This window comes from Rhea pennata, chromosome 22 (assembly GCF_028389875.1).
Source record: "Rhea pennata isolate bPtePen1 chromosome 22, bPtePen1.pri, whole genome shotgun sequence".
In the NCBI taxonomy this organism is placed as follows: Eukaryota; Metazoa; Chordata; class Aves; order Rheiformes; family Rheidae; genus Rhea; species Rhea pennata.
Window position 1 is genome coordinate 1,241,087 of NC_084684.1, and position 13,529 is coordinate 1,254,615.

Genomic DNA, 13,529 nt, shown 5'->3' on the forward strand with positions numbered 1-13,529 from the left:
ATGAGCGTGCGGCTCTGGTAAAAAGGCAGGCGGTTTCTCCAATAGGAATTTCAGCGCGGGCTGCGGGGAGAAGGGGAAGGACCAATGAGGTGGCGCGCTGCCGGACGGGCAGGCGGCGCGGCGAATGGGCGCGCGGGGGGCGGGGCGCGCGGGGTGGCTAGCCGGTGCGGGCCGCCATTGTGGTCAGTTCGATCGGTATCGGGAGCGGAGAGCGGAGCTCAGCGAGCCCGGAGCAGGGAGCAGCCCCCCCCCCGCCCCTCGGCCGGCCTCAGTCACCATCAAACCGCGGGAGGCGGCGCAACGCACCTAGTCACCACCACCGTCCGCACCGAACAGCCGCCGCCATGAGCAGCGAGGCCGAGACCCAGCCGCCCGCCGCCCCCATCGCCGCGGCGGCCCCCGCCGCCCCCGCCGACTCCAAACCGAACGGCGGCTCCGGGAACGGCGGCAGCGGCCTGGCCTCGGCGGCGCCTCCCGCCGGCGGGGACAAGAAGGTCATCGGTGAGGAGAGGGCACCGCGGCGGGCGGGGAGGGCCTGGGCCTCGGGCGGCCGCCGCGGCTCCCCCCCCCCCCCCCACCTTCCTCCGGGCTTTTCCCCTCAGAGCGGCGCGCGCGCGACCGTTGGGCCCCTCCCCCCCCTTCCCGCGCGCGACCGTTGGGGGCGCCGCCCCCCCCCTCCCTCCTTCCTCCCGCGCGCGCCGCAGGGCCCCGCGTGGCGGCGGGTGGGGGCGGGGCGGGCGCGGAGCGACTCAAAATGTCCGCCACGCGGGGCCTTTGTGTGAGACCCGCCCCGCCACGTGCCGCCGCCGCCGCGCCCGCGCCCCCGCGCCGCGCCCGCGCCTCACGCCGCTCTGCGCGCGCGTGTTTTCGCAGCAACGAAGGTTTTGGGAACAGTGAAATGGTTCAACGTGAGGAACGGTTACGGCTTCATCAACAGGTGAGGAGGGGCGCGGGGCCGCCCGCCTTGAGGGCCGGCTGCGCGGTTCGGGGCTCCCCCACCCCTCAACCCGCCCCGTCCTCGCCCCTCCGAGGGGTTTGGCTCGAGGCCGGGGTGGGTGGGTGGGTGGGTGGGGTGGAGCGTAACAGGAGCTCGCCTCTCCCCCACCAGCACCCCCGGGAAGCCTGACGAGAGCGGCGGGGTTGCTTCTCACTAGAGCGTGTGCAGAGGGAGATTTTTATTTATTTTCTACGAGCTTTACTTTGACTTGCCCTCTGGGCCGAGCAGACGTTGGACCCAAGATCAAGTGCACTTCTGAGCAGCACGTGCGTGCTGCAGAGCGCTGGGCGGATAGATGGTTCGTGTCTGGCTGTTTTGCGCTGGGGCAGTGAACTCAGAATTCTAATGCTAAGGCCTCTAGATAAGTGACACCTGCATGGTGACACTTAAAAGCAGCAGTTGATAACATATGTCCTACCTCTGTTGCAGAATCTTTCACCTTTATTGTCCTGCTTTTTTATTTTTAAGTGTTTTAAAATACCTTAAGTTTGACAAGAGCCTTGTTCATTTAGTGAATTTATTTTTATAGTGATATCTCTTATACTAAGTGGTTTTTTTTCCTTTTTGCTGTTAGAGTATAGAAGTCTGCTGATTATTAGCACACAAAATGTTTGTTTTAACTTCTGTATAGACTTCAGTAACATCAATGCAAGCAATTATTTGAGACATTTGGTAGCTGCCCTATTGAGGGAACTCTGAATGCATAGGGAAACATGTAAAAACTCATACCTTATGTATCGTGAGACTGGAGTGTGTAACCTTTATATATAATGAGACTAGAGTGTGTAAGATATTCTCAAAAAGCAAATGCCTAAAAGATTCAGGGGTTGAATTAATGAAAAATTTCAGTGTTTAGTTTGAAGTGTTTAGCTGAACTTGTAACATAGCAGTGAGCTGCCTAGTGGTGACTTGGTAGAGGAGTATAGAATTGCTCTACAAATCATTTCTGGAGTGCTTCAGTATGGGTTATTTTGCAGAGGCCACATTATTAAAAACTATTGCTGTTAAACACCTAATACTACTTCCTTTCTTTGGTGGGAAGCATCTGTCAGTAACTCAGCTAATGGGGCAAGCCACAAGGTACCTGTAGTTCCTCCTACAGGTTGTTCTTGTCTTTCCTTTCTAAACAGAAGGCTTTTGGATTGGAATAAGCATTAAATGGGGGGTCTAGCAATCTAGGACTGAAATAAGTTGAGGAAAGATTTAATTAGAGCTGTGAGCCCTCAAAACAAATGTTCCAGAACTTGGTGAAAGACAGGGAAATCTTTATTCAGGGAAGCAAGCATAAATATTAGGGCTTTTATTGGACCTTTTATTTAGGTTTGTTTTAAATACCACCTGTTTAGCTATCTGTGTTACTTTGTGACCCAGTCCTAAATATCTGCCAAGCTGCTTACTTGGTTTTGTGTCTGTAACTGTAAAAACTTGGCTCTGAGTCTGCCCAGTTTAAATAGATCGTTTATGTATAGTATAGGCTGAATGTTAAGTATTGAACAGTTGTCAGTACTACAAGCCTTAGCATCTGTAACATTTGTAACTGCCTATAAAGTCAAAGGGCACAAACTCTGCCTCTAGGGAAGACTTTTTTCCTGTTCCACTCAGTGGTGGAAATGCTCTGTTATGTGAGTCAAGCAAGGAAGCAACAGCAGGTAGTTAAGACATTTGAATAGTTTCCCCACTCATTAATTTGGCAGCTGTTTAATCCCTGAGGTTGCCATTTTAATGAGAAACCCAGCATGATCTCATGTTATTGAGAGATTAGGGCTGCAGTCTGAGAACTGAACTTGAGGATGTTTCCGCAGCTCGGGAATCTCTCTGGCTTGCTCTAAGGAAGAAATTGCAAGAGCTCTTGCTCATCTTTGGCTCAGCTGAGTCTGCTTACAGCTAAAACTCAGCTTTGATAGGGGTGTATGTTAGCTTCAAATACTTCCTGTTGTCTTTTAATGCTAGAAGTGCATTTCTATTCAGAATTTAAACTAATATTTCAGAGCATCTGTCAAGTTTTTCTTGCAGTTGTCAAAACAATAAACGAATCTGCAGGCCACTGACTTAGTCCTATTACCATAATTGCAGCTTTACATTGATATCTCACTTTATATTCAGAACTCTGCTGGACTTAAAAGTGACACTTTCTTAATCAATTTGCTTGTACAATCCTTTTCTTAAGGATGTTGAGAGGAGAATCACCTAGTGCAAAGACATGAAATGATTTGTTAGACCTTCAGAATGGGGTTTCTGTAAGAAAGCGATAGCTATTTATTATTTGTACACCATCCAAGTGGCAAAACATTAATTGCTTCTAGATGTTGTTGCTGAAAAACATGATCTAGGTGCAGGAATTCATGTGGTGCTGTTTTAAAAACTCAACCACTATATTTTTTGATTAAGCATGTGTACTGCTTGCATTATTTCTGTGTAATTCAGTCATTCCTTGTCTAAAATTGCAGTTTGCTCTTAAACAAAACCACATTTTCAGAAAGACTTTTAAGATAAACATCTGCTGTGATAGTTAAAAATCTAACTTAGACAAGGATGTCTGCTGTCCACGCTTGTAGAGCATGGATGGTAGGTGCTTCTTCAAGCCAGTCTTCAACTGAGATGAACAGAGAGTGCTATGTAGTTTTACTTGGAACCCATCCTTGGGTTTTTCTGAAGATTTTCCAGTTTTTGGAGCATCTGATTGGAGATCTTGCAATGCTAAGAAGAAAGTGTTCAGGCTGTGGCTTTTCAAGGGCTTCTGGATGCTGCATCTTAGGGGCAGAAGATAAGCAGCCTCCTGCTAATCAGACTTGCTCTGCAGTGTTCATTTTGCTTATCTTATTTCTGCAACCTTTGAGGTATTTCCAGGCATCAATTCCATGAGCAAGCTAGCTGATGTTTTTTTTGTGCTGCTATCTGACAGGGAAGCTATGGCTTTGAGTTTGTCTGGAAAAATCATTTTAATGATTCAAAGCCAGTAGTAATAGTGTGGAGAATACTTGACAGTATCTTAAGTTTTTGATTCTATTAACCATACCTGTAACTTCTCCAGTTATGAGCAAATTTTAGTAAAATCTTGCTTTGCTATGGCTTTAACCAGTCATTCTGGGAAATAAAACTCACTTTGCTGTTGAGTCATTGGTCTGTGGAGTAACTTGACATTAATTTCTCAGTGAGATTTGGTAGATATGATGTGAGCTTGGATGCGTGGCTGTTACTGAAGTTCATTATGAGCAGTGGAAATGGCGAGTACAGCTCTCGAACCAATGTCAGGGCTGTTTCGGCTGCGCCTCTTAATTGCAGAACAGAAACTTGACTGACTGGTACAGTACTGTGATCTGCTCTCTGGTCTAACTCAGCATGGTAATTGTGGAAATTTTAGCACAACTGTTTTAAAGGAAGCTTCTGGATATTTGTTAAGGTTGTTCTTGGAGGAATTTTGCCTCCTCTCGGTAGAGAAACCCAAGCTCTTCCCTTTCTGTGCTAACAAATGCAACTTGGATAGCTGTAATGCCTTTCTTGAGTGGACCACTGATCAGCTCATGCTGTTACTTCTTAAATGAAGGGACCTCAAGGTGGTGAGGATGTGATGCTAGACAGGTTACAGATGAATAGCTAGCCCATATGATGCGTGTGCACATGATGCTTGCTTTGCCTCCCTGTCAGCAATGCATCTTGTGCCCTGGGTATTAGTAGTTATCAAAAACATTTTGTTCTTAGTTTATATCAATGAAACAATCTTTCCAAGGTCACTGTCTTCGTGCTAGGGTTCTTTCTGAAAACTCACTGTAGCCTATGGGAAATCTGATAATACACACTTGAGCGGTAATAATATAGAATATATATCTTTTAAAACATTCCCTCTAAATTAAAATGGAATTGATTTCTTTCCTTCTAACTACTGCCTTAGGGTAAAGCTGAAAAATATATCAGCCTGAGGTGTGTTTTCTGTTTGACAAATATTAGCCAAGTGGGAATAGGTTTAATTGCCTGTTTGGCCTTCTCTGGACCCTTCAGAGTTAGTTCCAATCCATAACCTGTGAGTTACACAGTGGTTTTATAAAGATTTTGATGGCGTGTCTCCCATGCACTGAGGGCATTATCAGAGGTGACTGATCAGTGTCAGGTGGTTCTTCTAACTGCTCTTTTGGTGGGATTTGAAGGATAGAGGTATATGCAGGGGGTGAGGGGAGGGAAGAGCAATGCTTTTGTATGGACACTTTTGGACCTCTGTGTGCACTCAGCCCTGCATAGGTTAGCTGAATACCTCTTTACTTGGAAGCAGTAGACTGCTAAGAGAATAGCTGACAGCAGGTGGAGGAGCAATGCTGATGCTGAAAGCTAGTTCTCTGTTCTTTTTTTTTCCCCTGTTCCATGCAATTGATTTTAAACTTATTAACTTACTGTGCATTTCATATCTGAAATCCTATTTCATGTTGTCTTGCAGGAATGACACCAAGGAAGATGTGTTTGTCCATCAGGTAAGATTTCTGTGAGAACAGGTTTTTACTTCTCTTTAAAATTGAAACATTACCTCTCTGAAACTTGCTGTGCATGACCTTACCTGAAAAGGGCTGAAGTTGTGGAAGAACCTCACACTTTTCAAAAGAAGGCGCTTTAACAAAAATATTCTGCACTGCTGGATTTCAGGTAGAACCTGCTTGGTTATTTTACATACCCACATGCATTCATCATCAGGGCCTGAAGTTTGTAGTATCAGTCTGCTCAGTTCTACCTAGTGGTGAAAACTGCAGTGTCTCCAAGTCTACTGTATTTATCGGGGCACAACTACTTGAAGTCCAGTTGTCTTGCAGGTTTATATAGTTGTTACAAAGCAAGCATATGGAAATAAGCTTAAAATCTTGCAGCATGAGGGGAGAAAAATGAGGTGGGCTGTAAAAGGAATGTAGTTTTGGTGAAACCTTTTAAGGAGAACTTCTGTTTGCGGAATTTGTTGCTCCAAATTTTTAAAGTCAAAGATCGCTTTAATGGATCCTTTTTCAGTTTAGCAGATAGGTACACTTAAATACAATCTGAGGGCAGTATATTAGCCACATTAACATTAGATGTTACTTTTGACCTGCTCTGTGGGACTTTGATCAGTGAGAGTGTGAGGTGTGTTTTTTTTTTTTTTTTTTTTTTTTTTTCTTAAGGCAGATGTGTTACAAACTGACTTTGTTCCTTTGTGTCTGACTTCCTGTGAATGTGTGATCAGTTCTGTTTTGTTTTTTTTTTTCCCTTGTATGCTTTCTACTTCAGGTGCTCTTGTTTAGCATCCTGGTAGAGCAACCTGCAAGAAGTTCTTGACTCAGTGTGGATTTAGAAGTCCATAGATTGTTCTTTTGCCTTGACTTAGGCGTATGCTGCTGATGCTGTAACACTGAGAAGAAAAAGTAATCTTTAGAATTAAGTGTTTTAACTACAGTTTGATTTGTCCAACTTCTTGACTGTGCTACATCTCAATTATTTGTTCTACAAATCTAGAGGCATTTGTTTATAATAAGCTACTTTGTAATGGGTAGTGGAGAAAGTCCAAGAGACTCTACTGGATTTCTCTGTACTGAGGCAGTAATATATACCCTGAAGGAGAGCAGGCAGACTTACTACTTGATTTGCAAGTACAGTAACCTGCAAGTAATCTTGACTTACATTACTTTTCCTGAAATTAAGCTGTAACTACAGTGTAGGTTTCTTAAAAACACAGCTTAGTAGTGGCTTGTTTTAATTTTACAATTTTCATGATAGAGGAGTTCTAGAGGTCTAAGCTGAAATGGTTCTGTGTGTTTCTTCCTACACAATTATCAAGCTTGGTTTTCATGAATGTCTGTTATATTCAGCTACTGGTGCTATAGGGCTTTCTATTTTCCCTGGAAAATGACTACTCTGTGGGTAGAAAATTGTGAATGTATAACGCTGTGGATTTTATTCCTTTTTAAGGCACGAAACTAGTGGAATGCTGTTAGTGACATTTAATTCTTGAGAAGTTGTTATGCTTGTATTCAGCTGGTGTTTGATAAACAGAAAATGGCTTGAGAGCAGTGTGTATTAGCATTTTTGACATGGGTATTAATGCTTATTTGCTGCTGAATAGCAGAAAATTCAGCATTTTCTAATAATGCCATTTACAAATAGGTACATGTATACATGCAAAGTCATCTCTGATGCTGTCTGTCTACTCCTCAGTGTGAAATACACAGAATAGTTTTATGATTGATAAATAAAATACTATAGCTTCCACCACAATATGGGGAACATCAAGGAAATCTCACTATTTCTGACCACTGATGTGATGACATAGCTTGGGACAACCACATTTGATTTCCCCGAATTTGAGTTCCCCTATTTTTGTGGGAAATAGAGGGCTAGAAATTGGAGTCACGTGATGGGAAGGGCCAAAGCGGGCTTTTATGTTGACTAGAAATAAGCACTCCAGAGGAACGTACCAATACGTTGAGGAACTCCGCTAAACATTGGTTAGGAATACTGTGGACAGTTTGTATCAATTTTGTAGCTCTTCTGCAAAAACACTCTGAAGGTATGCTGAAAGCTGTATTTCTATCTGGTGGTGCTTGAAACATAGGATTCAAAGGGCACTGGGATGCAAGAGCATAATCTGATGTGGCGTTTATAGATTGCTCATACTGTTTCCATTACTGTCTTTAAACATATGTAAAAGGCCTTTGTGTGTTTCAGATATGCCAGAACTATAGTAATGCTGTTAATTTTCACAGCTTTTTGTGGGCTTTCAGTATGATTTAATTGCCTCTTCACGAGGACGTCTTCCTTGTAAGATCAAGGCATTTAAGCATTTAAGTTCTTAACTGACTTTAGACACGTAAAGTAGTGTTTTTATGCTGTACCTGTATATGTAATTCTGGAAAATTATGTTGTTAGACTGCCATAAAGAAGAATAACCCCAGGAAGTACCTCCGCAGCGTAGGAGATGGAGAGACCGTGGAGTTTGATGTGGTTGAGGGAGAAAAGGTAAGTGTGCATCTTGGGTGTTAGAGTATGCACAGAAAACCTGGTCTGCTGGCTTTGGTGTGGTGTCTGTGGTTTGCATAGATGCCTGATGACATCCAAGGAGACTAATGTTTTTTCATTGTCTTACTATGTAGATGTAAATCATTGCTCAGTACTCAAGCAAATCAGTTATAGCATAATATAATTGTTGTTTACTTCATGTGATCCTTGTTCTTTAGGGTGCGGAGGCAGCTAATGTTACAGGTCCTGGTGGAGTTCCGGTGCAAGGCAGTAAATACGCAGCAGACCGTAACCATTACAGGCGATATCCACGTCGTAGGGGTCCTCCACGCAACTACCAGCAAAACTACCAGAACAGTGAGAGTGGGGAAAAGAACGAAGGAGCAGAGAACATCCAAGAAGGTCAAGCCCAACAACGTCGTCCTTATCGCAGGCGGCGGTACCCACCTTACTATATGCGTAGGCCCTACGGGCGTCGACCACAATATTCCAACCCTCCCGTGCAGGGAGAGATAGTGGAGGTAAAGCTTGCCTAAAATCTGATACTACACTGACTTGGTTCCTGTGGAGCAGGGCGATGGGATGCAGCTTCCCCCCTCCCCATGCTCCCTTGTATGTATTTAGGACTTACTCAGTGAAGTTCAGCAGTAAGGGAAAAAAGGTTTGAATTGATGTTAGTATGCTGGATGTCCTAAAAGTGTAGTGCTCCGAAAAGTGTTCAAATTGGTGTTGACTTTCTGTATGATTAACTTGAAAAAAACACCTGGATTCTACATATTGCCTACCCTTATGCTCTAGGGCCTCAACTGACAGCCCCACAACCCCTCTTTTACTTAGCTGAACTAGTTGGCTTAGTGTTAACGTGCTTTTGTGTGTGGCTAAAGTGGCTCATTGCCCGATGTCTTCCAGGGTGCTGACAACCAGGGTGCAGGAGAACAAGGCAGACCAGTCAGGCAGAACATGTATCGAGGGTATAGACCACGATTTCGCAGGTATGCTGCAGATCAGCTTTTGTAGCCTTGCATTTCAGCAGCACGGACAGAACGTCGCGATGGTCAGATGCTGCATTGTTAAAGCCTAGCTTGACTTTCAGGGGTCCTCCTCGTCAGAGACAGCCGAGAGAGGACGGAAACGAAGAAGATAAAGAGAACCAAGGGGATGAGACCCAAAGTCAGCAGCCACCTCAACGTCGGTACCGTCGTAACTTCAACTACCGACGCAGACGCCCAGAGAACCCTAAACCACAAGATGGCAAAGAGACGAAGACAGCCGAACCACCAGCTGAGAACACGTCCGCTCCCGAGGCCGAGCAGGGCGGGGCTGAGTAAATACCGGCTTACCATCTCTACCATCATCCGGGTGAGCGTCCGGAGGCTTCTGAGGGTGGGATTTGATGACTGACTCTTTTTGAAATTTCCCTCCAGTTCCTGCCTTACAAGTTTGGACTATTCTAATGCAAAAGAACTGGCCACAATGGTGAGCGTAGTTATTAGTGTCTCCAGAATTGAATTGTAGGACTTTACTGTCAAATGCAGATTAATTGGAGGTCTTGGTTACCAGCAGGCTTTTTTGTTTTGTTAGTGGGCCTATCGTGTAGAACACTACTAATCTTGAGCTCTTGGTTATACTCAGTATTTCAGGCTTAGGTCCCTTAAATAGGAATCCAGGAGGTGCTGGCATAGTGTGGTGCCTGAAAGTACACTGCTAGAAGGAACTTGTGCAAGATCACTAGGATTTAATTGAGTCTAAAAGCATCTTAGCTTTTATAGCTCCATCCCAGAGGGGATGTGAACAGAATTAAGACCTGCAGACGTTAATTTCTGATAACTCGGCACAGAATTTGCAGGAATATCCCAGTGGCAGCTTTTTATTTGAATAAAGAAAGTGTTAGACCTACTGGAGTCCTTTTTATGCGGTGTCTGGTATATCTGAGGTAGCATTCAGTCTGGGGCCTAACTTTCCCAGGGTGAAGTACTGGAGTGCCTTTGCCGGTTGTGGGAGGATTGTGTAAAGGTGATTTGTTAAAACGCTGTCTTTGCAGGGTAGACTAGCTGTGATTTGGCACTTGGTGCTGTCTTCTACACGCAGTGGTGCTAGTTGGGGAAACGTGTTCCCTGCTAGGACAGTTGTCCTTGTCCTCAGTTCTGCTCTTTTTCTGTCACCTTCCTTGTCTGTTCTTCCTCCCTTTTATTTTGTATTTCCTTTACGAGAGTTCATGTCCCATCTCTATTGTGTTCTCTTGCCATTCTTTGCCTGGAAGGCAGGCAAACGGAAAGATGCATTTAGACTCTAGTGTGAGCTCTAATAAATGGTCACATTAATTAATAAGATTAATAGGAAATGTAGGAGTTAGCAGTGAACTGTAGTTTGTCATCTGCAGCCACAAGCCTTTCAGCTATGAGAGCTTAGGAACTTCTCCAGGGCTTAGATCTTACTGATTTTGTCGATCAGATTGCTTATTTGATATCTTTTCAAGTCTGACTGCAAGACTTCTCTGTTTAATGTGAACCTTTGTAGTATCCTAGTGTTAATCTTAATGATTAACACAAGCTGGATGCTGCCTTTATATCATGAACTTCAAAGAAACACCCAGGCCATGTGTGTGTTAGCTTCTCTGTCTATTGGTAGCGTTGGAGAATAGAAATCCTGGTTTCTGTGGGCTGGGAGGTGGCTTACTGAAGTTTTGCTGCCTCTTTTAGCCACAGGTAGAAATACAACGTGCTACCACCTTTTTGAAAATCTCAGCAGTTGTGCTCCTGGGGACTCGCTCAGAGCTGAGCAGCTGAGTTTCCAGACCTGCAGTTGCGTTGGTCTGCAGAGCCAAACAGAGCAGCCTTCTCCAGTTGGCAAAAAGAAACAGTCCCTGAAACGGGAGGCCAGTGAGGGGAGAGATGTGGATGGCATGACGGTTTATTTGACGCTTTTTTTTTCTGGAATCCATTGCCATAAGTTTTGCAAGTGAGTTGACAGTTCTGATCACTGGCAGGTGGTCTGCTAAGGGGACTGTGTCTTACTAGGGTCAAAGCTGTAGTTAAGGTTTTCCACGTGCGTGTGGGTAAATTAGCTCTGTGTAAACTGAAGTTGCAAGTAGGTCTTGGTAGAAGCAGCGTGTAGCTGTGCCTCTGGTATCTGTCTGATGATTCTTTTTTTCTTTTCCAGTTTAGTCATCAAAGAAAAGACTAAGAAATGAAGAAAATGAAATTCCAGCAATAAGAAATGAACAAAAGAATTGGAACTGAAGACCTTAAGTGCTTGCTTTTTGCTGTTGACCAGATTACTAGAACTATCTGCATTATCTATGCAGCATGGGGTTTTTATTATTTTTACCTAAAGAAGTCTCCTTTTGGAAACGATAAACACGTTTTTTAAAAGCCTGTTTTTTCTCAATACACCTTTAAAGGTTTTTAAATTGTTTCATATCTGGTCAAGTTGAGATTTTTAAGAACCTCATTTTTAATTTGTATGAAATATACACCTGATTTTTTCAAGTCAAACTGCAAGCATCTGTTAATAAAGGTCTTAAAGAATTACCTTGTGTGCTTGGCTGTTTTTAAACTCCTTTTTGTATGAAAGGCTGTAAGTGCTCGCAAGAGGATTTGGAAAAAAAATGCTTTATATTTAGGGATCCCTAACAAAATGTCGAGCTCCTGCACTCTTCACTTTGAAGTTTCACTTTGAAACCACAGTGAAATCTGTGCAACTGCGAGGCGCTTGTTCTCCTGTTCCTGCCCTGCCGGAGCGTGTTTGTAGCTACCCTTCCTTTACTTTCCTGCGGTGGGAGTTAACTGGATTTGCCATGTGTTTCTGCGCACAGGCTCTTGCGGGGAAACACCTAGGGAGGCCTGTGGAGCCTCTTCTCCTGTTGCGTGTGAGCCCGGGGGCTTGGGGAGAGGTTCAGCACCCGGGGCAGCAAGAGGTGACAGCAATCCCCTTCCTGCGGGCTGTAACGGGGAGAGGCCGGGGCTTGTGCTGGATGCTCCGAGGGACGGTGCAGGTCGTGTGGCTGGACTGAGTGCTGGTGCCCTGTATTTCCTAGTGTGGTGCCTCGGGGCTTGTTCGGTGTGGATGACCTGTGATTAGCAGCCGCTGTGTCATGCGGGTAACTTGCAGCGCGTAAAACTCACGTTTGCAAAACCACAGGTTCAAATGCAGAGGCTGAAGCTGGTTCACAAAATAAACCCCGTGACAGGCAGCCTCTGCTGCCTCCTGTTTCCGAGGCAGAGCTCTGCAGCAGGTCGCTGGGGGTTCCCTCTTTCTGCTTGCCCTACCTCTTTGCATCCATCTGCTTGAGTAAAGCTATCCTGAGTCAGGAATTTGTGACCATCCTTCCTAATACACTTCATACTAGGAGAGGGACAGTCTGTGCTATCGGCAAGTGTGTGTGTTTTGATCAAATCCTACTGCAAATGTGTGAAAAGGCTTCCAGAGGAGGAAGATGGAGGAGCTTGGTGTCAGCTGAAGGCAGCTCGGCGTCGTCCCCGCTGGAAGAGGACAATCACTGAGGTGAGGTTACGTTTGGGTACTTCAGCTTCCTGCAAAGTGCCACCGCTGGGACACCGATGTTGTGGCTCTTGCAGATGAGGTCCTACCAAACTTGCTGGTGCCTTAACCCCTTGGAAAGGGAATTTAGGGCAGGTCAGGGAAAAGGTGAGTTTCCAGGGGGGTTTGAGAGGGAGTCGGGTGAGCATCTGGGCTGCCCCGTATCTAAATGCCATTTCAGATGCTTTCTGACCGCCCAGCCTCTACACCGATAGGGCTGTCTCCCGCGAGTTGTCCATCCTTCGGACTGCAGACATCCTGCTGTTTAATATCAGACTGCTGGTCACGCTCTCGAGCCGCTCTTTATTTGCTACGCAGCTCTAGCGATTGGGTTTCCTGATGTTTTAGGTGTCTGTAGCGTCGCAGCGGTTGGCCAGCAGCGTTTCTGCGTTAATCTTTGGGTAAAGAGCGAGGGTGAGCCTGGGGGAGCAGCGAGCCTGGACGTTGGCCACGTAGCTGCCTCTCATCTCCAAACCGTAACGGAGATGCCTGCAGGTTCTGCCCTCCGATGCCTTCAGTGCTCCCAGAGCTGGGAACGGATCCGTTTTAGAGATGAGGACCAGGACTAAGCAGAACAGCAAGGATTTCCTGTCTCCAGGTTCCTTACTCTGCCTAGTTGAGCATCTCCATCTCTGATGAATGTGTTGGGGGACACCAGCATCCCCAGAGGGGACAGGAGCAAGCTGCTGAACGGGGAAGCTGAGCTCCGAATCGAGGATAACCTTTCTATTCTCACCGGTTGAAGTGGGAATTGGTGGCAAAGGGAAGAAGGGTAACAATTCCCCTGGAAAACACTTCCCCGTTAGCAGAGCCTTCAAAACGGAGCGTTGCGGGAGGAGCTGCTCCTGCTCCGGACCGACTCGCTGCCGCACGATAACATTAATAAGGGCTCCAGGCTATTAGCTTTACCCGGCGCCAAATTTCTGAGCGCGGGGGAAAACTTCCCGCCGGCCGGGGCGTTATCGGGGCCGCCAGCCACGCGGAGTCAGTGTTGCTCTGCGCAGAAAACGCTTCGAGCTTAAGTTCGTTC

At 45.7% G+C, this 13,529-nt stretch overlaps 1 protein-coding gene across 3 annotated transcripts; it reads left to right on the forward strand.

Moving 5' to 3' along the window:
- The first annotated feature begins 183 nt into the window (after positions 1–183).
- On the forward strand, positions 184–11,490 carry YBX1 (Y-box binding protein 1). 3 transcript variants are annotated; one of them, XM_062593206.1, is made up of 8 exons: positions 184–501; positions 874–937; positions 5,424–5,457; positions 7,871–7,960; positions 8,179–8,481; positions 8,870–8,952; positions 9,042–9,319; positions 11,125–11,490. In XM_062593206.1, the coding sequence occupies exons 1-7, from the start codon at positions 345–347 to the stop codon at positions 9,286–9,288; spliced, it is 978 nt and encodes a 325-aa protein (XP_062449190.1). In that variant the 5' UTR covers positions 184–344; the 3' UTR covers positions 9,289–9,319; positions 11,125–11,490. The 3 variants fall into 3 exon arrangements, with proteins under 3 accessions (XP_062449190.1, XP_062449189.1, XP_062449191.1); XM_062593205.1 differs by having other exon boundaries at positions 185–501; positions 11,120–11,490; XM_062593207.1 differs by having other exon boundaries at positions 187–501; positions 9,054–9,319; positions 11,120–11,490.
- Positions 11,491–13,529: the final 2,039 nt, after the last annotated feature.

Bases quoted from the DNA above. Each gene is read 5' to 3' on its own strand.
- YBX1 (XM_062593206.1), top strand. From the start codon at position 345: ATGAGCAGCGAGGCCGAGACCCAGCCGCCCGCCGCCCCCATCGCCGCG. The intron at 502-873 runs GTGAGGAGAGGG...GTGTTTTCGCAG, and splicing joins CGGGGACAAGAAGGTCATCG to CAACGAAGGTTTTGGGAACA. The intron at 8,482-8,869 runs GTAAAGCTTGCC...GATGTCTTCCAG, and splicing joins TGCAGGGAGAGATAGTGGAG to GGTGCTGACAACCAGGGTGC.